The sequence below is a fragment of the Coffea eugenioides genome, chromosome 2 (assembly GCF_003713205.1).
Source record: "Coffea eugenioides isolate CCC68of chromosome 2, Ceug_1.0, whole genome shotgun sequence".
Lineage (NCBI taxonomy): Eukaryota > Viridiplantae > Streptophyta > Magnoliopsida > Gentianales > Rubiaceae > Coffea > Coffea eugenioides.
In genome coordinates, this window is record NC_040036.1 from 24,440,199 (window position 1) to 24,461,311 (window position 21,113).

Consider the following 21,113-nt stretch of genomic DNA (forward strand, 5'->3'; position numbering starts at 1 on the left):
ACCCTGAAAATCATCACATGATTCACATGTAATTGTTTCCGTTATATAAAAAAGTTAAGAAAAAAGTGAATATAGATCAGATCATTTGTTTAATTACAATGGAATTTAACATTTTTGCTCCTATAAAAATGTCAATGTATAGGTCACATGATGAATTCAATGTAAAAAATGGTCGAAAACTTAAAGTGGAGACCAAAATTTATCAACTTGATTTTACAAGGGATGCAAATTACCATTTTAAAAGTGAAGGACGATAAAATTTATTTGGAGAAATGTAAAGAACATTTTGAATGAATTTTCCAAAATTAAAAATAGAAGCTAATACATGATTAAGGATATGTATATTAGTACATGCACTAATATTCTGTAATATGGTTAACAACAAGGTATCCAATAGAATTAACATTGACTCAAAAAAAAAAAGATTTTATTTAAGGATTAATCTTCTATATAGTGATAGTGTATACACTTTCATCATTAAATGTATGATAAATAATTTAAATTCAAATTTTGTATATATATAATTACATCCAATCATGATAATATATACATTATTGTTTGTGAACATAATAAGATTAACTCTTTGTCTTTGTTTTCCTTAGCGATGATGTTGAACAAGTTTTTCCTGGCCTTTAAGAAAGTAGCGAAGAGTGAACGAACCAAGATGCAAGTTACAAGCTGCGCGTGGTTCAACTATTCAACTTCCTCTTTTGAATTCCTGGCCTTTGACCTAAAGTTTCTGAGGTTTGCTCTTACCAATTAGAGCCATTTTCATTATGCAAAATCAAAATGCATGACATGTCCAACACTATACACATTTATAGCTACGGTTTGCTGCCGGAATGACGATCACAACACTGATAATGACAAGCGACTGCAAATTGAAACTCAAACCTTCGATTTAATTAGTCTAACAACCCGACAGATAAAATTTTGTTTTTCCAAAGAAATGAGGATTCTCGATTACTGTCTGATACATTTTCTCGAGGAAAAGGAATGGAATCAAAAGGGGTGAAGCATGAAGCATCTTTGCTTTATTCCACACCCCTTACCAACCTAAGCAAGTACCAAGAATAACGGCAAGATTTCACCAACACCAAATCGGCAATGGACTGCCAGGCTGCCATTCCTGTACTGTGATTAGAAATAATCGACAGTAGTTGTAAAAGGATATTAATTAAGGCTATAGAGTTGGTTACAGTGAGGGGGGAAATCATGAAGTTCAGGACAAGCCTGCTGGGAGTTTGCATAAGCAGCAAGCAGACGAACAGCTAAGAATCCAGACCAGGCAACCCCAGCACAGTCACAGTTGTATAGGGGAGCCAATAGTCATACTAACAGAAATACTTTTTTTACTCGACAAAAAATGATAGCTACAACCTTGCAATTTTTGTCCCTCTAACTTCACTATTCTAATCTTTCATTTCTCAATCAAAAGTGCTACTTCCCATGCCTGCTCTCTCCCCCCGATATTTCAGGGTTGACAAATTAGCTTGGAATCTTTTATTGATGGGAAAGGCATTGACTTACCAACTCTCAAGTGAAGAGTGTCATAGTCATACATACACCCGTCTCCAGTTGAAAATTTTACTTCAACCTTTAGTAGAATATTGTTTCAGAGGCAGTGCTCTCCATCCTATATCTTTCCTATGGAAACCTCCTGGCCAATTAATTTGATCTACAGCCTGGTATGCTCTATCCCGTGCCTCCTCAAGATCCCTTCCCTTGGCAGTAACCCCAAGAACACGCCCCCCTGCTGCAATGAAATTCCCATTCGTGTCAAGAGCAGTTCCAGCATGGAAAACCTTAACAAATGGAGAAACTTGCTCTGCTTCTTCTAGGTTTTGAATCAGTGTCCCCTTCTCGTAGCTCCCGGGATAGCCCTTACTTGCCATAACTACAACCATGGCTGAACCAGGGGACCAGTCTAGCGAAATGCCACTCAGTTCTCCCTTGCAAGCTGCGAGTAGAACTTGTGCCAGATCGGATTCCAAGCGAACCATCAGCACCTGTAAATCACAAGACCAAGCAGCAGCATAGAATGTCAGAGTAGTCACATCTGCAAAGGAACAAATCCATATCAAACTCCACTGGATCAAGAATTGATATACCAGAAGACTAGTTCACAAAGAGGAGAAAATGAAAATACGAAAGTGGTATGGTGTTCATCAAAAACCACCAGAATGGCACCCAAAAAGAACATGATTGCTTAGACTTTATAACAAACATGTTCTACTTTAGAAGATCCCTACAGGAATCACTTTGCTATAAATACCCTCAAAGACCACCAAAATTTAGCAACTTGATGATATAAAAACCAGCAACCATGAAACTGATCCAACATAGGATAACTAAGTGGCATTCTGCTTTGATTAGATCTTAGAGAACCCCCAACTAGAACAACTCATAGATGGAGATGGAAAGAAGATAGGCAATTATAGCATTTACTTATCAATTGTTTGAAGGTACTAAAACAATAGTTTACTCAACTGATACACTAGTAAAATTAGAAGACAAACTTAAGACCACAACTTCAGTTTTCAATTGGTTAAAAAATAAAATTAAAAAAGAAAAGAAAAGAAAAGAAGAAGAAACAGAAATTGAAGCTTCAAACGGCAACCTTTTGCACATTCCACTACATCACTTTCATCTTCTCAACTTCAACAACAATTCTAGGTAAGAAATTGCAGCTACCAGTACAAAACCAAAGACATCAATAGTCAAAGATACTAAAGAAACTGACCTGGCACTCTGGATCTCCAAAGCGCACATTGTACTCAATTAATTTCGGCAATCCGGACTTCCTCTCAATCATGAGTCCAGCATATAAAACTCCAACAAATTTGCATCCTTCATTGGCCATTCCTTTCACAGTAGGTAGAATGATGGATTTCATAACCAAAGACTGGAGTTCTTTTGTCAAAACTGGTGCAGGAGAGTATGCCCCCATTCCACCAGTATTGGGCCCTGTATCACCATCCCCAACCCGTTTATGGTCCTGTGCAGATTCTAGAGGAATCGCATTCTCCCCATCTACTAGTGCGAAGAATGAAGCTTCTTCTCCTTCCAAATATTCCTCGATAACAACACGGCAACCAGCAGACCCAAAATCACCTTTGACAAGCATCGAGTCTACAGCATCATATGCCTCCTCGAGAGTCAAGGCAACAATAACTCCTTTTCCAGCTGCAAGTCCATCAGCTTTAATAACGATGGGAGCACCTTGCTCTTTAATGTAGCTTTTTGCAGCGGTAGAATCAGCAAATGTTCTATACTGCAAAGAGTAACCAGATTTACCATATTCAAGATGCATTTGAATAGTCAAAGTTGCCTAGAAACTGTCAATCCTGTTATGAATCGAATAATGAAGACAACGTTGTGAAAGACATGATTTCTAAACCAGCCATTAAGACAGATGGAACCATGCTATAAATGTCGTATCTGCAACAAAGAAACAATACCCTTTGCTATCTACAATTGGACCCACCTTGGCAGTAGGAATTCCATATTTGTCACAAATGCCCTTCATAAAATTCTTGGAGCCTTCTAAAGCAGCAGCTTCTGATGAAGGGCCAAAAGTTGGAATTCCAGCCTTCACGAGATCGTTAGAGAGTCCTGCAACAAGATGTGCCTCTGGTCCCACAACAACTAGTCCAACACCCCACTCACGACAAAAGGAGATAACTGCTGAGCTATCTAAGATATCAAGGTCAGAAATGCAAGTTGCATCTCCAGAGTTGGAAATTCCCGCATTGCCTGGGGCACAGAATACAGCGTCACAAGTGGGAGATCGTTTCAATGCATAACAAAGAGCATGTTCTCTTCCCCCTCCTCCAATCACCAACGCAACCACCCTTTCCCCTGCCAATAACATTGAGTAAGACTGTGCGTGTAAGTATCACACATTTTCAAGCTGCAAGCTAATTTTATCAAGCCCCTTCAATTGTTGTTAGTCCAAAACTATCAATCGTTTATAAGCCATCTGTCTTATCTTTCCTAAACTCTGATTCACCAAAACTGAGGAAACCATGCGTCAAACGCAGGATGGTGATCAAAATGGATGAGTACAAAATTTCACAAAACAACACGCAGACATTGACTCTTTTTTCTTTAAATTACTTGATATTTAATTAGACAAAGAATGAACTAATACAAACGCAAGTTATGTACTAATTCATCCGCACTGAATAGAAGTACAAGGAAAAATATCTTTCCTAATCTTCTACCCAATGAAAAATTTGATCTTTTATTAAAAAAAAAAAAGGCATCACTTTTCTTCCCAATTGCGTGGCAACTAACCCCAACTCAAAACCAGAGAGAGACAAACAAGAAAATGAGGGAATTCCAAGTTCTTAACATGATCCTCTACTCGAAATTGAACTCATATGTTGAGGATTAGACAACGAATAACATTACCCTTTTTGAATTCATCCCGTTTCTGTTTCTCATTAGAAAATACTAGCATTCTAAACAGTAAGCTTGAAAGCATAGATTCTTGTATGCTTACCAGAAGAAGAGGTACCATTGACAGAAGACAAGCTACAGGCTACTGTGGTGAATGTCGACCGAAGACTATAAACCCTGCGGCTAGAATTGCCACGAAACTCAAGTTTTAAGCAATCCCACTTAATTGTTCCCCCCCGGTAAACAGAACGGCTTTGGTCGGCCGTGAACAGTTTAGATGACTGGTAATGATGGCTGCCCGGAAATTTTGCTGTAGCTCCAATACTATGAGGCATGCATGATGCCATTCTAGCTTATCCTTGATTATTTCCCACCAAAAAAGATTCAAGAAGTGAATGAACAAACCAGAAAGGAAAGATACCCCAATAAAGAGAATTTAGAGAAGAGCAGATAAAAGGATAAAGCTGTGTGTTTTATGTTTATGAGAAGAGAAGAGTTGAGGAGGAGGAGGAGGAAGAAGAAGAAGAAAGAATAAAAAGGGAGAGTAGTCTATCCGGGTCTTAGGTTTCTCCGCTTCAGGTTAAAATTGAAAGCATCTACGTCAGACTGTCAGAGTTCGTTCACATTCACGTCTAGTTTTTATCTTTTTAGCAGAGGGGTGTGATTTTTTTCAAGTCTAGTTTGTTTGTGTTTTTTTTTATTCCTTTATATTATCATCTTATTTTCTTCCTATTTTGGCTTTTTCATCCCTTTCGTTGGGTACTTGGGTAAATAATTAGCAGTTTTTTATTTGCTGAAAAAATATGGGGATTTTTTTTTCCCTAATATGCTCTAGTCACATTTTTCAACTACTTTTTTTTCCCTCTTTCCAATCATTTTATTGTAACACATGTATCTCGTAACAGAAAGAATTAGAATAAACAACAAAAGAATTACCAAATAATTATCAATCCAAACAGACCAAAATGATGTACGTGAGACAACTATATAATTGAGACGTCTTCGTGAAAAATGCAAATTTTTTTGAAAAAAAAAATGACAATTCAAACGAGACCCAATGTATAACTTTTAGAATATTGATATTTTACCGTAATATCTTTTCTAAGATCACATTACTTTTACTATTATGAAATAATAGCTGAAGTTAACCAAAAAGAAGATTTAATTAATTTAACTAGTGATACTTAATTCTTCCTTAACTTCTTCATCATTAAATTTCCTATTTTTTCTATGCACTACTACAAACGACCATCGGTTTAGGCTTTTTCTTTTTCCCCCTTCCGTTTTTAGAGCTTGAAGTTTTGAGTCTAGGGAGTAAAACAAGAGATGTTGATCAACAAGACATCCAGACTAGCATTCAATTTATGGATCTGGACTGGGTATCAAGAATCAACTTCAATATCACAAGCAATGGTTCTCCTTCCACCATGTTTTTCTTGACAACCTGCTTTTGAAGATGCGTGTATTCGTTTCTATTCTTATCTTAAAGAATGACGGACCATATTGCCAACATCATCCCATTAGGTGCTCCACATTAGTATCCCATAGTCCTACTGCAGTCGGGCGAACCAATGCAATACCATAGCACCATACCGAGTTACAAAATAAAGAGATAGACTGCCTCCTGACACCAATTACCATAGCATCATTGGTAAATGTGCCGCTCAAAGATTGCGATAGACAAACCAAAAAGACCATCAGCCACTGTGGCACAAGTCGATAAGCTTGGCAACAACAGCTCTTAAGTCTTACCTTGCGTTATCCAATTCTGATCCATAGTAACAAAGATTTGCCCAAAATGGGTAAAGAAAAACAGAATGATAGGGACGCTACAAGCATGAACAACAACAGGCAAGTGAATACTACCAGAATATCAGCATCAGGGAGCTTCCCTGGAAATGTTCCTATGTCACTATGTGAAACTGATTGATAACATTACAAACTAATCTCCCGGTAGCTCGGTACTAGGCTTCAAAAAAGTCCCGCTTTGAAGATTCTCACAAACATACAAACAGTGGATAATAAGGGTCTAAGCGTCTGGTTTATCATAACCAGAAAATTGACGATCCTAAATTCATATTTCGCTCATCTCCCAGATTCTACTGAGAAATTCATTTCCAGCTTTATACAGACATGATACACGATATTCCCAAGAAAAAGATTTACATGTGATACAGGACAAAGTGGTAAGGTGACATTGCCAGATAAGCCACTAAGAGTGCAAAGCCATAAACAAATTCTGCCTTCGAGCATGCTCTGGAATAAGCCGGCGGACTGTTTCAGCAGGGATGCCCTCAAGTTCTGCCACAAAATTTACATGAGGCATCTAGGGTTCATGAGAAGTCAGGAAACCCCAAGAACTGAGAAGCTAAGAGTCAAAAATTTTAAGACGTGACACATGTCCATTTTAGGGAAACACTGCATAAGCTACTTGGCAGCCTCAGATGGTACTTGAGTGCTATTCTTAAATACCACTTGAGAGTAACATGTAGCATGATTAAGATACTCTAGTTTTTCTGGCCAAGGCACCCTGACAAATTGAGAAAGGAATAGTTCAGTGAGGACGAAGACTAACCTTGAGGTTTAAAATTAAACAGTGGTGGAAGAGGACGTCCATTTGGAAGTCTGCTGCTAGGGTCTCTTAATTCATCAAAGAAAGGGTGAATACAAGCTTCCAACTGCAATTCCACAGACATAAAATTGATAAATCATAATTTGAGCATGGTGCTAACTGATTTCATGTACAAATCTGATCTTACAGCAGTGCATCTCAAATTTGGAGAGTACTGGAAAAACCGACACACCAGGTCCACAGCCTCTGGGGGCAAACACTTTTGGAAGACCTACAAGATGATGAAAAATGTCGCAACAATATTTCACAGACAAGAAACATGCATCCTGAGTGATGATAACAAGAATATTAAAGGTCTCAGTCTTTTTTGCAGATGGCCAAAGAGATAAACCTGACCACGCATCAAGATGCTATAAAGCATCCTACATCCAATTGCAACAGTCAAAAGGCAAAGGACTGTTCAATAGTTAAGTTGCCCTTATATGAACAGTAAATAAAAAAAATAACATTAAAGCAAGCATCAGAAAAGATGAGCTCCAAAATCTTGGTCATCATCACATCAAACGTATTTCAAGGCAATTGCATCATGCACAGACAATTCACTGTCAAAGCCTGAGCTTGAAGAAAGCTCCTTACAAGGAATCTAGCATGTTGACCGTGTAAGTAATTGCAAAGACAGAGAACTTCGTTATGATCATGCAGAAGGATCCCAATTCTATATGAACACTAAATTATCTCTATCAGTTTTATGTAAGTTGAAGGCTCCATAAAAAAAAAAGAGTGGCAAGCCCCATAAGCATCAATATCAGGAAAATTCATCTGCAGAACCTTATCAGACACACTACAAAGTTGGCAGCATACCTGAGCGCACTTGAGGAAATAATAGCGTCAAGATTAAACTTAGTTTCATCTTTTATTGGGTATAGTTTTCAACCCACAGCCTTTATCAATCTAATATAACGTCCACCAATGGTGCCTTCTATGAGATACTTAATACAGATAACACGTGTCTTGAATGAATTTAAATGTCTAACTCATTATCCAACTCCAAATGAAAGCAAAATCACATCAAGGTAGTGATTACTTAGCTATAGTATGAGAATATGATGCCAATTTCATATCCAAAAAGCGAATATTGTAATAAAAAGTGCAACTATGACACCAATCAGCTGATAAAGAAACAGCAAAAAGATAGGAAGTGTGCAAACCTTGTGCCACGGATGTGGCTTTATCTGAGGAAACTTAAATTCAGTGTAGTTTGGGTTCATGCATTTTATCTCCTCTCTGGTAGGTGTTCCTAAAACCTGCCCAAAACACAAATTCACTCAAGGTATTAGTCTGACTTTGTTTGCTGCAACTCTTAAAAGATACTAATGGTGATATAAGCAATTTATGTACTAAACAAGCTTATGCACATTAGAGTAATCTTCTTTCTAAAGTTGTTAGGTAACAAAAGATTTGCAAGCATTTTCAAGCCTTAAACCCAGCAACATTTTTTCTCTGAGTTTGAGATGATAAAAAGGAAGTGCAAAATCCTTCATGGAATTTTCAAGATCAGGAATATCTGCATAACCCGTCCAAACAGTTCCAAGACATAAATCGGAAATTCAAAAACATTTTCATTTCATACACTGGTAATACAAAATTCCAAAAATCACAAACTATGTTCAAATTCAGTATTGAGGTAAACGTCCCATGAATTGAATGGTGATGAAAGTTATCCAAAGAATGTTTTGAAGCATTAAAGGCCAGAGAAAATTACCTTTATAATCTCAACTAGTTGGTCAACTCCACTCTCTCCAGGGAATAAAGGCTGTTATGGGAATTGGAGATACGAGTCAAAATAAATACTGATTCAAAATTTTCAGCAAGAAGGGGTAAGCCTAACTATGGACCGCTAGACCTACCTTTCCAAGAAGTAATTCAGCCATCACACAGCCTGTTGACCAAATGTCAATAGCAGTTGTGTATTCAGTGGCACCAAATATGAGTTCAGGAGCACGATAATATCTTGAACAAATGTAGGACACATTGGGCTCCCCTTTCACCTAATAGTTTAGTTAGAGAAACCAAACTGCATCAAAGCAACAACAAGCCAATTCCCTTTCTCAAATGAGCAAAACATTAACGCATAAGACTAACCAAAACTTTTGCACTCCCAAAATCACAAAGCTTTAGCTGATGTGTATGAGGATTCACCTGAAATATTAAGATAGAGCTAGTTAAACTAATAAAGACGTCAACATTAAACCATCAATCATTCTGCCCCAGTTGGAGCATACCAATGCACCCCACTTAATGAGAAGAACATCATCTCTAAACCTAAGCGTTCTCTAAGTTTTCATCACAATAACTCTTCGCATGACTATTGTACTCCTGAGTCTGCTATACTATAATCCTGAAGTTCATTCATCACATCAAGCCAAACCAGAAGAGAGAGAGAGAGAGAGAGAGTATATCACATTAAATAACTGCATATAACTTTACAGTACATAGCTTTATCAACTTTGAACTTGTATTAAGTGATAATCTTTCAGTTGTCCTACCATGTTTATCAAATCTCAGAGAGCTGAGAGGAACAATCATTATAGGCTTGGATGACAAGAGTGGATTGAAAAGGAAACAAGAGAAGGTAAATTGAAGTTATAAAAGGAACAACAAGAAAAAATGAAGGTAAAAAAAAAAAAAAAAATCGCACTTACTATTAGTGTCATATTGATCTGGAGACCACCCATCTAGATAATTATTCCTATGTTTTTGGCACATCAGATGCTACCTCCACAGTAATATCTATACCTAAGTATGAATTCTTTCATGTAAAGAATACATATTACATGGGCAATATCCATCTACTTTGGTCAAGTCTCTTCAAATGGATGTAAGTTTACATATATTCACTCCTTGAACCGAAAATGCACATACTCTGGAATTATTAACATTATCAACTTACATGGTATTTGGAAAGTGGAGATTCTCTCTTAAAACCTTCTGAATTAAGAAATTAACTTCATAGTTTGGTAGCAATGAATTAACGCACAGATAAGGAACTAAAGTACATTAGATTAAGCTTGACTAAATCCCTGTGTGTAGAATGTATTGTGAGATGCAAAATATAACCTTATCAAGGACATGAAAACTAAACAGTAAATGATGTTTCTATTTCACAATTATGAGCTATGATCTAACATAACAGGATGAAGCACATCCCGAATCATCCCATCAGATGCTGAAGTATGAGTGTGAAGTTGCTCTAGCGCAATAGGTTGAGCTTTTTAATACCATCTCATCAGATGCAGAAGTACTAATGCCAACAATCAAGTCCTCAACAGTAAAGAAGAAAACCTTACCAGTAAATTCTGAGGTTTGATGTCACGGTGACAAATTCCTATGCAGTTGTGAATATATGCCAACGCCCTGCATATCTGCACCCAAAATAAGAAGTCATGAACATGAAAAACGCCAAAGAAAGACAATTAGCATATTGTAGCACCAAATGCCCTAAACTTTCACTGTTGCAAGCCTGGGAAGTCTAGATTAATGAATTGTTAATCCTGCCAGCAGAGATGTTATACTCTGTTTCACTTCTGTGATGTCCCAGCAAAATCAGGATAAACATATATAAAACCCTCCTCTCCAATAATATAACATTTTAGGTGACATCATAATCTTGCATGTAAAGGTATCTAACTCTTAACCATTTGGCCTGGAGTAAAGAAGCCACCAAGACTAATACCATTTTTGAAGGAGTTGTTCAAGAGATGCTGGACAAGCTGTATACTTCACATAAAATATAACTGTACAAGAAATTAATGAATTTAAAAGAGTTAAACTTTTCCAAGATCCATCTCTTATACTACATTAAGGCACACAAATTGGGAATGGGAGGAGAGACTGACCCATACACAATTGGACATTCTCCAGAGTAAGTAATTGCAGAAGCACCAACAGATATGAGGCTGAATAAAAGTTGTCATAGAAAATTTCAAGGAATAAGATATTACATGCCTGGTATGTGTAAAGTTTGACATAAATCAATGGCATCCTTTGGTTCATCCTATTGTATTGTTTGGCTATACGATTCACAGTTTCAGGTACAAATTCAAGGACAAGATTCAGGTATAGCTCTTCTTTGTCTGTTGTTGAAAAGAAAGAGTGCTTAAGGGAGACAACATTAGGATGGTCAAGCATCTGCATAATTTGCAACTCCCTGTTCTTGTAGCGCTTGTCCTGAAGCACCTTCTTGATAGCAACAATTTCTCCAGTTTCTCTACATTTTGCCTGTAAGAAAGTAATTACAACCAACAAAACCATACAAAAAACGAGAAAGAAATGTAGCAAATGATGAACTAAGAAAGGAATGTAGTAGAACCTACTTGGAACACAACACCAAAAGAACCAGTTCCAATAACATGTTCGGCAATGTAACTTATGACCTGTCAATCATCATAACATTACATACAGTAGAAGTCAGTAGTACTCGTGACACCATATATGAGCTTCCAGCCTCACCTGTTTGGCTTGACCACTGCGTCCACCTATAGTCGTCCTTATAACATGTCCTGTTTCAGCACCCACACCATCAATTATATCTGGTTCACTATCCTGCATCACAACAGACATAAAAAGAGGCCTTTTCTTATAAGTAACTATTTAACAAAGTCCTTTTATGAGTCAATATGACACAAGCATTGAGCCACAAATGCTCAGTTGATGAAGAATGAAAGTATGACAAATGCATTTAGCAACATCATTTTTTGGGTGGGTCCTCTCAAGCAATTTCAGGTCAATAATTCATTATGCGTAAATTCTCACCCTATCATCCTCATCATGGTCAACCCTGTCCCTCAATCTCATTGCAAGCATCTCCCTTCCGAGCCAATCTAATGAACTGGATGATCCTTTGAAGCCATTAGCACTTCTGGAACTTCCAACTCCCCCGTGTCCAAGACCAGCAGATGCCATATATCACCACGTTAAGTATTAGAGAAGTTAATATTTGCCACTTTCCACATGGTTGCTCATAATTTGGCAATCAGTCCAATGTAAGAAACTCTCCACCTAGCATTATAAGAAAGTCTCTTCAGTGAAATTTAGTCAAACACTAGGCCTCATTAAACTCAGAAAGAATGCAAACCAGTATGAATGCACCCAACTGACTAGTGACGGATATAGAAATCCTGATTCCAGAAAATTACAGCAGTTCTAATTGAACTAACAAGCCAGAAATATGGAACAGCACAATAAATGAGAAAAATATCACTGCTTAAAAGATATTTTTTTCAAAGATATTAAAATTGCAAACATCCTCCAAAATTTACAATAGCCCTTGAATTCAAACTGTTGAGTTTACCAATGAATTTCCACTTACCCAGCAATGAAATAGCACACAGAAAATCATCACCCATAAATTTTTTTTTTTCCCTTTTTTGCCTTTATAGGAACAAGAACAAGGTTCATGGTATAGTAGTTTACATCAGATACACAGACCCAAGATTACAATACTACCCAAAGGAAAAAGAAAAAAAAATTAAAGAAATTTCTAACTGAATCAGATCCAATCACGCCAGATGGTAACAAAATCAGGTTGTACCAGTACCTTGTAACGTAAAAATCGAGAATGAACAAAAGGAGAACGGATAACTGTAAGTACACTGAATTAAAATTCAAGACAATTGTAAAGACAATATAATGGAAGGAAAGGCGAAAACGGAGTGACCTTGATAAAATTGAGTCGGAGCTGGAAGCAGAAGATTCCCAGCATCTCTTTCTCTCTCTTACAAACCACCACCCTTTTACTAGCTTTTTCCTTCGTTACATTAATTTAAACCCCAAATGAAGCAATCAACTCATAAACACACACCAGACCAAAGTCACTAGAGTACGATAATTAAAGAAATAATCCCATGAAATTACAGCAAGAGAGATACATATATACCTCCATACACCATCTATACATACATGAGACTTGAGGGGGAGAGAGAGAGAGATACAGGCGCAGAAGAAAAGTGAGTGTGCGAGTGTGGACTGTGGAGTGAAAAAGAGAAGATCAAAAGGTCAGAGAGTGACCGAGCGTGAACTGTTGTTTTTGATTACCACCACTTTAATTATTTGTTTATTAATCAAAAGCTTTTGAATTAACAAAACATTTAATCTAAAGTTAACGGGTCGTTTGTTTTACTCCGCCTGGTGTAATTCTTCTACTCGTTAACGTTGGCGTCAGTCCAGGAATTACAAGTCTTTGAAATCAAATCCCCTGTTCCTTGTCCATTTTTAAAAAAAAAATAGTACTACCATTTTTTGCATTTAAAATTTTGCTCATTTTTTTTAACTGGAGTATCTTTTTTTATCTCTTATATATTAAATCACAAAAAATTTCCAAAGCATTTTCAATCCAAACGCACTTAATTGATTGATTGATAGAATTTTATTCTATTATTAGTATATTTGGTTTTGTTAAGCTTTTTCAGAAAGAATTATAGGGGTGTTTGCTCCTCTTATTAGTACAACTGCAACAAACAATTGATGAGTGAAGGAACGCAAACAATTGTCAGTAAAAATCATTTTCTGAAAGATGTAGGCTCCGTTTGAATTAGCTGTTTTTTGAAATATTTTTTGTAATATTTTTTGAATATTAAAAAAAATTAGACTATTTTTTAGAGTATCTTTTAGAGTACTTTTTAAAAAATTTTATTTAGTATTTGAAAAACCGAAGGATCCAAACAAAGCCGTAATTTCTTTTAAATAGATTGTAATTCATTCCGAACGATTTGTACAACCATATAACAAACATATCATGTATATATATAATAAAGTCGTATTCCCATTCTCATCCTTTTAGTTTATCTCTTTCCTACGTGGCTTATTGACATAGCAAGTAGGTGCAACGCACTCTATGAGTTAATTCCCTAATAACCTACGCTATTCTATCCCTGTTTTTTCTCTTGACTTTACAATTCTAGATAATCCTTTTATAATTATTTCTTCTATTCTCTCACCTTTTTTTTCCTTAACCCTAATCGTCAAGCCTAAATTTCCTGGGGATTAGTATAAATAATTTTAAATTATGTTTTTAACTCTCTCTCATCTTCAACTCAAAAGTTTGAAATTTTTTGAGTTTGAAATATCAATTCAAATATTATATTATCTTTGTCAGATTATCACTATCGAAGATACTCTACATTTTTACTCGTATATATGGTTCTTGATCTATTACTCATCACTTTATCAAGCAGTGCAGATGTTTACTCTTTTCCACAATTTTTTTGGAAAGTTTTTTTTTTTTACTTCAATGCAAGGACCGGATTTGGAACTTCGTTTTTATTCCCTTCAATGCAAGGACCGCAATTGGACTTTGTTTATACTCGCTGTATGTAGTATGTAATTTCCTACACCTTCTTCATAGCTAAGTCATTGAATTTGAATTTTCTAAGTCTTCAAAAGTTACAGTTTGGTTTTTATTTCTGACAAGGTTTTTGTAATTAATTTGTTATTTCAATTTATGGATTCACTCTTTAATTCAAGTAGAACACATATTGCTTTTTTGGTTAGTGATTTAAAAATGGCCTTTTAAACTATGTGTTTTCACACGATTTTTTAATTGCCTTTGACAATTTATTAATTGTCTTCAACAATGTATTAAATTTTTTTATTTTCTAGATTTTTGGGGTTAAAAAAAATTTGTGCAGTTTTCAATGTTTTTTTTACACTTTGGTAGAAAGCTTCTAAAGAACAAGAAGGTGTGACTGATTACATAAATGACAAGGCATCAAGTTCATTGTCATACAGCAGTTCACATCATGCAATATACATCAGACTATTTAGATTTTTTATGTTTTTGACTTACTAGCAAAATACATCTTATGTTTTCGTTTTGGTTTCTATTAGCCATGAACAGATTTAGAAGGTTGTTGTGTTCTTATAACTTGATTGATTCTGAATTCTTATCTTTTATTAATATTTCATTCGGCTTCTTTTCTTTTCACATTAACCTTTGAGCCATTTATATTAAGTACCAAAATTGATGTTTTGGTAATGGGCTGGCCATTCTTTTGTTTACAGAAGATCGGCCAAGATTTGATCTTCCTTATTTTCAAGTTTTTAAATGTCATCATATTGTCAATTTTTTATTTTGTTTTTTGCATTTTCGAATTATTAATCATTGAATTAGATGTTTAAATTTACATTATAAGACTATTTTTGAATAACAATGTATTTAAGAAAGGTTATAATAGATTATACAAAAAGTTTGTATTTTATGCAAATATTTTTATGAACTACATTAAATAATTTATTATTTTTAGACAATTCCCATCCAACGAATGGGTACAAAACTAGTTTTATGTTTAGATACTATTCATGTGAGTTGTACATTTTAGTTGCGTCATTGACAATCGCTCGTCGCTTGTCCATATCACCTAATGTTAGCCTTCTTCAACGACCCTTCAAGCATTCCACACCACAACAATTTGATATTAGAAATAGAGAAATATTATTATTGTCTATACTGTCCACTGCATCTCACATGAAGTAAAGTACATCATATCTAACACACTTAACATAGTATACATCTACAATATACATAACTGTGATAATTTTAATCACAACTGATCATACATACAACAAATCAAAACATTAATCTTTGAAGTCTACAAGAAAAGAAAGAGAAAAAAAAAAAAAGGGAAATGAACTTCCGGGTCACTATATTCCTACAGCATCAAGAAGTTGGGAATGCTGGGAAACAGAAACCAGTGAATTGGCGACAATGGCACCACTTGCAGCCACAGCAGGGACACCAATTCCTGGAAAAGTAGAATCACCGCAGCAGAAGAGGTGTGGGATTGGGGTAGAATGTCCTGGAAATGTTCCTTTACCAGCTTCTATAGCTGGTCCGTAAGTTCCTCTATCCCTCCGAAGAAACCTTTTATGTGTCAATGGAGTACCAACTAACTTCACCTCACACTTTTCGCGGTCAAAACCAGGACCAAGTGCGCCTTCCACAGCCCGCCACATTACCTGGTGGGAGAAAGAAGGGATTACAATAGCAACAGGAATGGGAGACCAGATTAAGCAGTTAAAGAATCACACTGGAAATCCAGGACAAGCCAGAGAAAGTTCGTTTACTAAAATCAGAAGAGGTTTGAGCGTGAAAATGGGACTGATTCTCAAATCTGAATCTAGAACGTCCTCCGCTGAACCTTCCCTTCTTAAGTTGCAGAAATTACAACCCGAGATGAACAATTATCAAAGAAGGGGAAAAAAAAAAGGCGATCTGAAGCAGAAAAGCAGGAGAAAACATCAAACATGGTCACAAGAAGAAATTCTTTTAAAATCATATAGATTTTTCATGAATGCGGAATCTCAAAAATTCCATAATGTCCATTAACGTGCATAATGCTGTTTAACATGCTATCTCTAATTATTATCAGCTAATTTCCTGGTCAGGGATCCCAAGGGACAGAAGAAGAATCTCAACAAGCATACCTCAGATCGTCCAGCCTTGAGCTCTTTGTACTCTTTGCTTCTGCGGTCAAGCCCCTCCCAAAGTTCAAAAGGCTCAGTTCCTGGAGTATAGGCATGTAAGATATGCTTCCCAGGCGGAGCAACATGAGGACTAAGCACACTTGGTACAGATATTAAAACAACATTCTGATCAGCGTCAACCCCTCGCTTCCAGTCATTCACAACTATATGATGGACGCCCAGGTCCTTAGGGATGCCCTATATCCAAAATGAAAAAGAAAAATCATATGGTTGGAAGCGTGGCATGTTAAACACTACACATTATTAAATGGGAAATCCATACAGCCACCTAATAATTTGAGGAGACTAGTGCGACTAGTTTTACTAAAATCAACTGGTAGCATGACAAGATGATGCATCTGACTTCTGTCTTAATGAATTCAAATGTACTCCATCCTTTCAATATCAATCTGGTTGCCTAAATACTTTCACAAACTGAAAATCTTACATCTCGTCACATGATGACTCTCAAGGGTCACCTTAACTAAGTCATTGAGCAAAAACCTTAAATCATCCTTATCAAAGATGAACATGCATGCAAATGAAATTTCTCACAGTAGACAATACTGCTGTAAGATGGATACAGAAATATGCTTGTGTCAGCTTGTTCAAATCAGCAAATATGTGAGATATAGTCCAAAATGGAAACTATAACTTCAAATTTTCAATCATTTATGTAAATTGTTTATATAGTCAGAGAAAAAGTTACCGAAGTTACTTTTTCCTTAGGTATAATACTATGACACTTGAAGCCAAGATGTGACCAGAACAACAAAGTTAGCATATAGCAAGTTTAAAATGTTGTTACCCACTTTGATGAATCAGAAGGAAGAATTAGACAAAATGTTTTCTTCATATAGCACAAACATTCAGTACAATACTAGCTTCAACAGGTGATGCCATCAGCAACAGTTCAGCAATATAAAAGCAAAGAATCCAAAGCAAAGCCAAAAAAAAACTTGAGGCGAACTCCAAATAATACAGCAAGGTGAACTCTATCTTAATTCAGCAAGGACATAGTTTTAACAAAAGTTCTAGCTACAGAGAGAACTAGGTTGTAAACCTTCTAAACAATACAGCATTCACTGGTTGCCTAAGAAAATTTTCTGAATCAATTTGATAAGAGTGCAAAATATCAGCTCTCAGACAATAACAGCCAAGACAAAAGCTGGCTGCTTCCTTACCATTGCTTACCTCTGCTTCAAATCCTAAATGTAAGTGCATGAACGATTCACATTGTGGGGTGCTTTTGATTTTGTCTGCATATGATTTTGGCACAAATTCCTTGGGCAATAACTTCAGTGTGTCCCACATGGATGCATTGCTCACAACAGCCTTTCTAGCACGCACAATCTGCAGTAATGATGTTGCAGAATTTCATTAATGACACAAATAAGATAACGATGTTCATGTATGAAGAGAATTTACTCACTTGGCCACTTCTTAGCTTCACACCAACAGCCCGGCCTCCTTCAACAACAATACTTTCCACATGACTCCTTAGAGAGATCCGTCCACCAAGCTTCTGTAATCCCCTGATAAGAGCATCAACAACTGCCCCACTTCCATGAAGAGGGTATTCTAGACAGCAACCTGGTTTATACCATTCTGAAAACATGTAAATCTGAGAAGTAGGGGTATCGTGTTAGATAAATATAGCTGAATGCCTGAGCAAGGCAGACTTGAAAATAAGACAAAGTATAAAATAGAAAGGTGAACAATATCAATGCAGATGTAAGTTAAAGTTAAAATGAAAGGAAAGACCAGCTCTGCATTGTCTTTAGATAGACAAATATAGAAGCACAATAGGGATTTCTTGCACACACACACACATATATATATATAAAACGAGTTCATCCATGCATGTTAAAACATCTATACAATTTCATCTAACTAAAACACGGATCAAAGTTAAACAATTCATTGGAAGACAAAAGAAAAGCAGAAAGTAATTTGTGGTCTGATGCTCCATGCATGAGTTGAAATTTCGGCCGTCATTGTAAAAGAGAGTATCAAATACACAACATACCATTTCTGCTGAAAGGATGCCATTAGATTTCACTCCTGCTAGCAAGAAAGAAAGAAGATCCACCCAATTCCGCACAAAAGGATCTTTTAGTCCCAACGAGTCAATGATATCTGAGAAAGGTCTTAAAAGCTTAGTAGCACCGAAGGCTCCCTGAGGTCCCATTTGAGCAAAGGATTGCAACAGAGAAGGTGCATATCTAGCGGCAGCCGTAGAAAGAACACCCCAATCACCTCGAATAGATAGAGGTGGCAGAGCCATTGCAGCTACAGACAGAGGAAGTATTGCATCCTGTAAAAGATGTATTGACAATTGAGACATTAAAAAAAGAAATCATTGAAAGTACATTTAGGAATGAGCATCAATAACACTCACAAGAAGCTTTCTCCATTCTTTTGCAGCCTCTAGACCTGCAAACTTCTCAAGATCCTGCATAAGAAAATGTTGTATTAAGCATCTTTCACCAGCAGAGACGCTTAATACACGACCACTGTTTTGATAAAAGACATGAACTTCAAAAGGTTATTGAGATGAGCAGGAGTGACCCTCTTAGCTTTCTTGCTCATATCAGTTATAGTGCTTGATTTTGGAAGTGAAGCATAGATTACGTGTGTACAAAGGCAGACTTTAGCAAAAGATCATCTTCACAGTTGAAAAAAGTCGTCCAATCTGACAGCAAGTTTGTAATAATGCGTAAAATTTTTGGGTAAACGAGTGACTGTAATTTGAAGTTCGATCACATTCTTATACAAGAACTGAAATTTTCAGTCTGGTGAAGTCCTGTTGCAAAATCTGGATGATCTACATGTTTGAAAAAATTCAATAGAATGAAGGTAGATTCATTTTGACAATTCTAGAAACATGAAGTCTAAAGTGAGCAATAAATTCACCTCGAAGAACTCTGTTGGCCCAATGCGTGACAAGAACTCACCTTCAGGAACATATACCATCCACGAGTCATAGGTTGCACAGGGAATCGACTCACCTAATGCATCAAGAACCTGCAAAAAAAAAAAAAAAAATTCATTATATCAAGTTTGAAAGCGAAACAGAAATGCATTTTTCGAGAAATTTAATTGCTCATGCAATATAGTATTTTCTTACTGAGCAGTGGAAAGACACTATAACATAACCAACACAAGTAATACAGTCAACTAGATGCTGTTTGCGATCTCACAGATTTTTTTTTTTGGGGAGCCGGGGGTGGGGGAAATCTTTTGCTACACCTCTCCAACTCTCCATACCATGTTGCCTGCACTAGCCCACAGCGTTAGTTGAAACACTCAAAATTAAGCACATGGCCCCTTAAACTTTTCTGGACATGTCACAGAATTAACGATCAAGAAGCTAATAATCTACAACCTTCTAACTGGCTGAAGTCCCGAGGGACAAAAGGGAACACTTATCAGACATCCTATTGGTGATTGGTGAAGGAGATACGATGAAAGTAAAATTATTGTTGGAAACGAAAGAAACAATTACCTGTGCCAGAGGATTGGCCTGTGGACCTCTTGACTGAAATCCAGAAAAAAGAGAAGGGCCGGAGTCAAATTTGTAGCCTTTGATCTCGAAAGAATGAGCAGCGCCCCCAGGCAAATCATGGCTTTCCAAAACCAGAACATCTTGGCCATATCTGGCCAGAAGTCCAGCACAGCATAACCCACCAATACCACTACCAACAACCACAACATCTGCCTCTGCCTTGCCTGCAGATCATTCTGCAACCATATTAATACATAATTACCCCCTCATTTTACACCCAAAAAAAAGAGAGAGAGGAGGGTGGGGGGTTCCAAAAAAAACTCCATTAGGTACTATACTACTGCATTTCGTCTAGTTTAATAGGTGTCTCTGGAAGAGGGATCGAGAGAGGACCTGAAAAGGGTTTGGGTGGATCAATTACAGCAGCGGATGAAGAGGGATAGGCATTGGAACTAGTGGAGTTGGAAGAAGAGGAACTTCTTGGCGCCAAAGAAAAGGCTCTCTTTCTAGTAATACTGGTATTGGGTAGCCAAGGACGTGGAGTGAAATTTAAAAGCGGAGAGATAGGTTGGGGTTGAATTCGATAAGGGAGCTTCGACGAAACTGAAATGCCACCCACCATATTGTTTTTCAACACTATAAAGGAATGTAGTAAGAGCAATTCTTGTAGCATGTAACTCAACCTCGACTGTTGGAACCTTAAAAGTGGGTTCAACAAAGAAGACTGGAGAAGTATAGAGTAACGATACCAGTATTAAAGTACCCCACAGCTCAAACAAACAACGGAATATAAGTTCGTCGTGTGCTCCTCCCCAGCGTTGCTTCCTCAGCTCTTCTCACCACTACACTTTCTTATCTTATTATGCAGTCTAGAAGATGCCACGCCAGGCCACCCACGAGCGACGTAATTGCCTGGTATTGCAGTTGCCAACTGAAGCAATGATTATCAATTACAAAGACGGTAAATCCCGTTTGGTTTCAGCAAACCTTGGAGGAAAAGGAAAAGAATTTCCTGGGAAAGAAATTTTTGTGTTTGGCTAGTGTGGAAACTAATAAGGAAAGGAAATACGAAAAACAACTAAGTTGGATCCTCTGTGTGTGCCTCCGCGT

General features: G+C 36.8%; 3 protein-coding genes across 3 annotated transcripts; all 3 read right to left on the reverse strand.

Annotated features, from left to right (window-relative positions):
- Nucleotides 1–1,152: 1,152 nt before the first annotated feature.
- Nucleotides 1,153–4,969, reverse strand: LOC113761555 (phosphoribosylamine--glycine ligase). Its single transcript, XM_027304601.1, has 4 exons — nucleotides 4,508–4,969; nucleotides 3,488–3,861; nucleotides 2,744–3,274; nucleotides 1,153–2,009 (listed from the first exon to the last, which is right to left on the reverse strand). The coding sequence occupies exons 1-4, from the start codon at nucleotides 4,749–4,751 to the stop codon at nucleotides 1,593–1,595; spliced, it is 1,566 nt and encodes a 521-aa protein (XP_027160402.1). The 5' UTR covers nucleotides 4,752–4,969; the 3' UTR covers nucleotides 1,153–1,592.
- A 1,273-nt stretch (nucleotides 4,970–6,242) lies between these two features.
- Nucleotides 6,243–13,032, reverse strand: LOC113761127 (shaggy-related protein kinase kappa). Its single transcript, XM_027303980.1, has 13 exons — nucleotides 12,693–13,032; nucleotides 11,789–12,034; nucleotides 11,486–11,578; nucleotides 11,350–11,409; nucleotides 10,982–11,254; nucleotides 10,324–10,398; nucleotides 9,119–9,175; nucleotides 8,884–9,024; nucleotides 8,739–8,789; nucleotides 8,185–8,280; nucleotides 7,164–7,247; nucleotides 6,980–7,082; nucleotides 6,243–6,705 (listed from the first exon to the last, which is right to left on the reverse strand). The coding sequence occupies exons 2-13, from the start codon at nucleotides 11,936–11,938 to the stop codon at nucleotides 6,617–6,619; spliced, it is 1,272 nt and encodes a 423-aa protein (XP_027159781.1). The 5' UTR covers nucleotides 11,939–12,034; nucleotides 12,693–13,032; the 3' UTR covers nucleotides 6,243–6,616.
- Nucleotides 13,033–15,464: 2,432 nt separating this feature from the next.
- LOC113762240 (prolycopene isomerase, chloroplastic-like) lies at nucleotides 15,465–20,806 on the reverse strand. Its single transcript, XM_027305605.1, has 9 exons — nucleotides 20,397–20,806; nucleotides 20,004–20,227; nucleotides 19,412–19,522; nucleotides 18,897–18,950; nucleotides 18,525–18,812; nucleotides 17,928–18,119; nucleotides 17,690–17,848; nucleotides 16,457–16,693; nucleotides 15,465–15,988 (listed from the first exon to the last, which is right to left on the reverse strand). The coding sequence occupies exons 1-9, from the start codon at nucleotides 20,674–20,676 to the stop codon at nucleotides 15,674–15,676; spliced, it is 1,860 nt and encodes a 619-aa protein (XP_027161406.1). The 5' UTR covers nucleotides 20,677–20,806; the 3' UTR covers nucleotides 15,465–15,673.
- Nucleotides 20,807–21,113: the final 307 nt, after the last annotated feature.

Bases quoted from the DNA above. Each gene is read 5' to 3' on its own strand.
- LOC113761555 (XM_027304601.1), bottom strand. From the start codon at position 4,751: ATGGCATCATGCATGCCTCATAGTATTGGAGCTACAGCAAAATTTCCG. The intron at 3,862-4,507 runs GTAAGCATACAA...TGTTATTGGCAG, and splicing joins CAATGGTACCTCTTCTTCTG to GGGAAAGGGTGGTTGCGTTG. The intron at 3,275-3,487 runs GTGGGTCCAATT...TACTCTTTGCAG, and splicing joins ATGGAATTCCTACTGCCAAG to TATAGAACATTTGCTGATTC.
- LOC113761127 (XM_027303980.1), bottom strand. From the start codon at position 11,938: ATGGCATCTGCTGGTCTTGGACACGGGGGAGTTGGAAGTTCCAGAAGT. The intron at 8,790-8,883 runs GTAGGTCTAGCG...TTCCCATAACAG, and splicing joins CTGAATTACTTCTTGGAAAG to CCTTTATTCCCTGGAGAGAG. The intron at 7,248-8,184 runs GTTTGCACACTT...ATCATCTTGTAG, and splicing joins AGCCACATCCGTGGCACAAG to GTCTTCCAAAAGTGTTTGCC.
- LOC113762240 (XM_027305605.1), bottom strand. From the start codon at position 20,676: ATGCTACAAGAATTGCTCTTACTACATTCCTTTATAGTGTTGAAAAAC. The intron at 18,951-19,411 runs GTGAATTTATTG...TTTCTTATGCAG, and splicing joins GGCCAACAGAGTTCTTCGAG to GATCTTGAGAAGTTTGCAGG. The intron at 18,813-18,896 runs GTGAGTGTTATT...CATCTTTTACAG, and splicing joins AAGAATGGAGAAAGCTTCTT to GATGCAATACTTCCTCTGTC.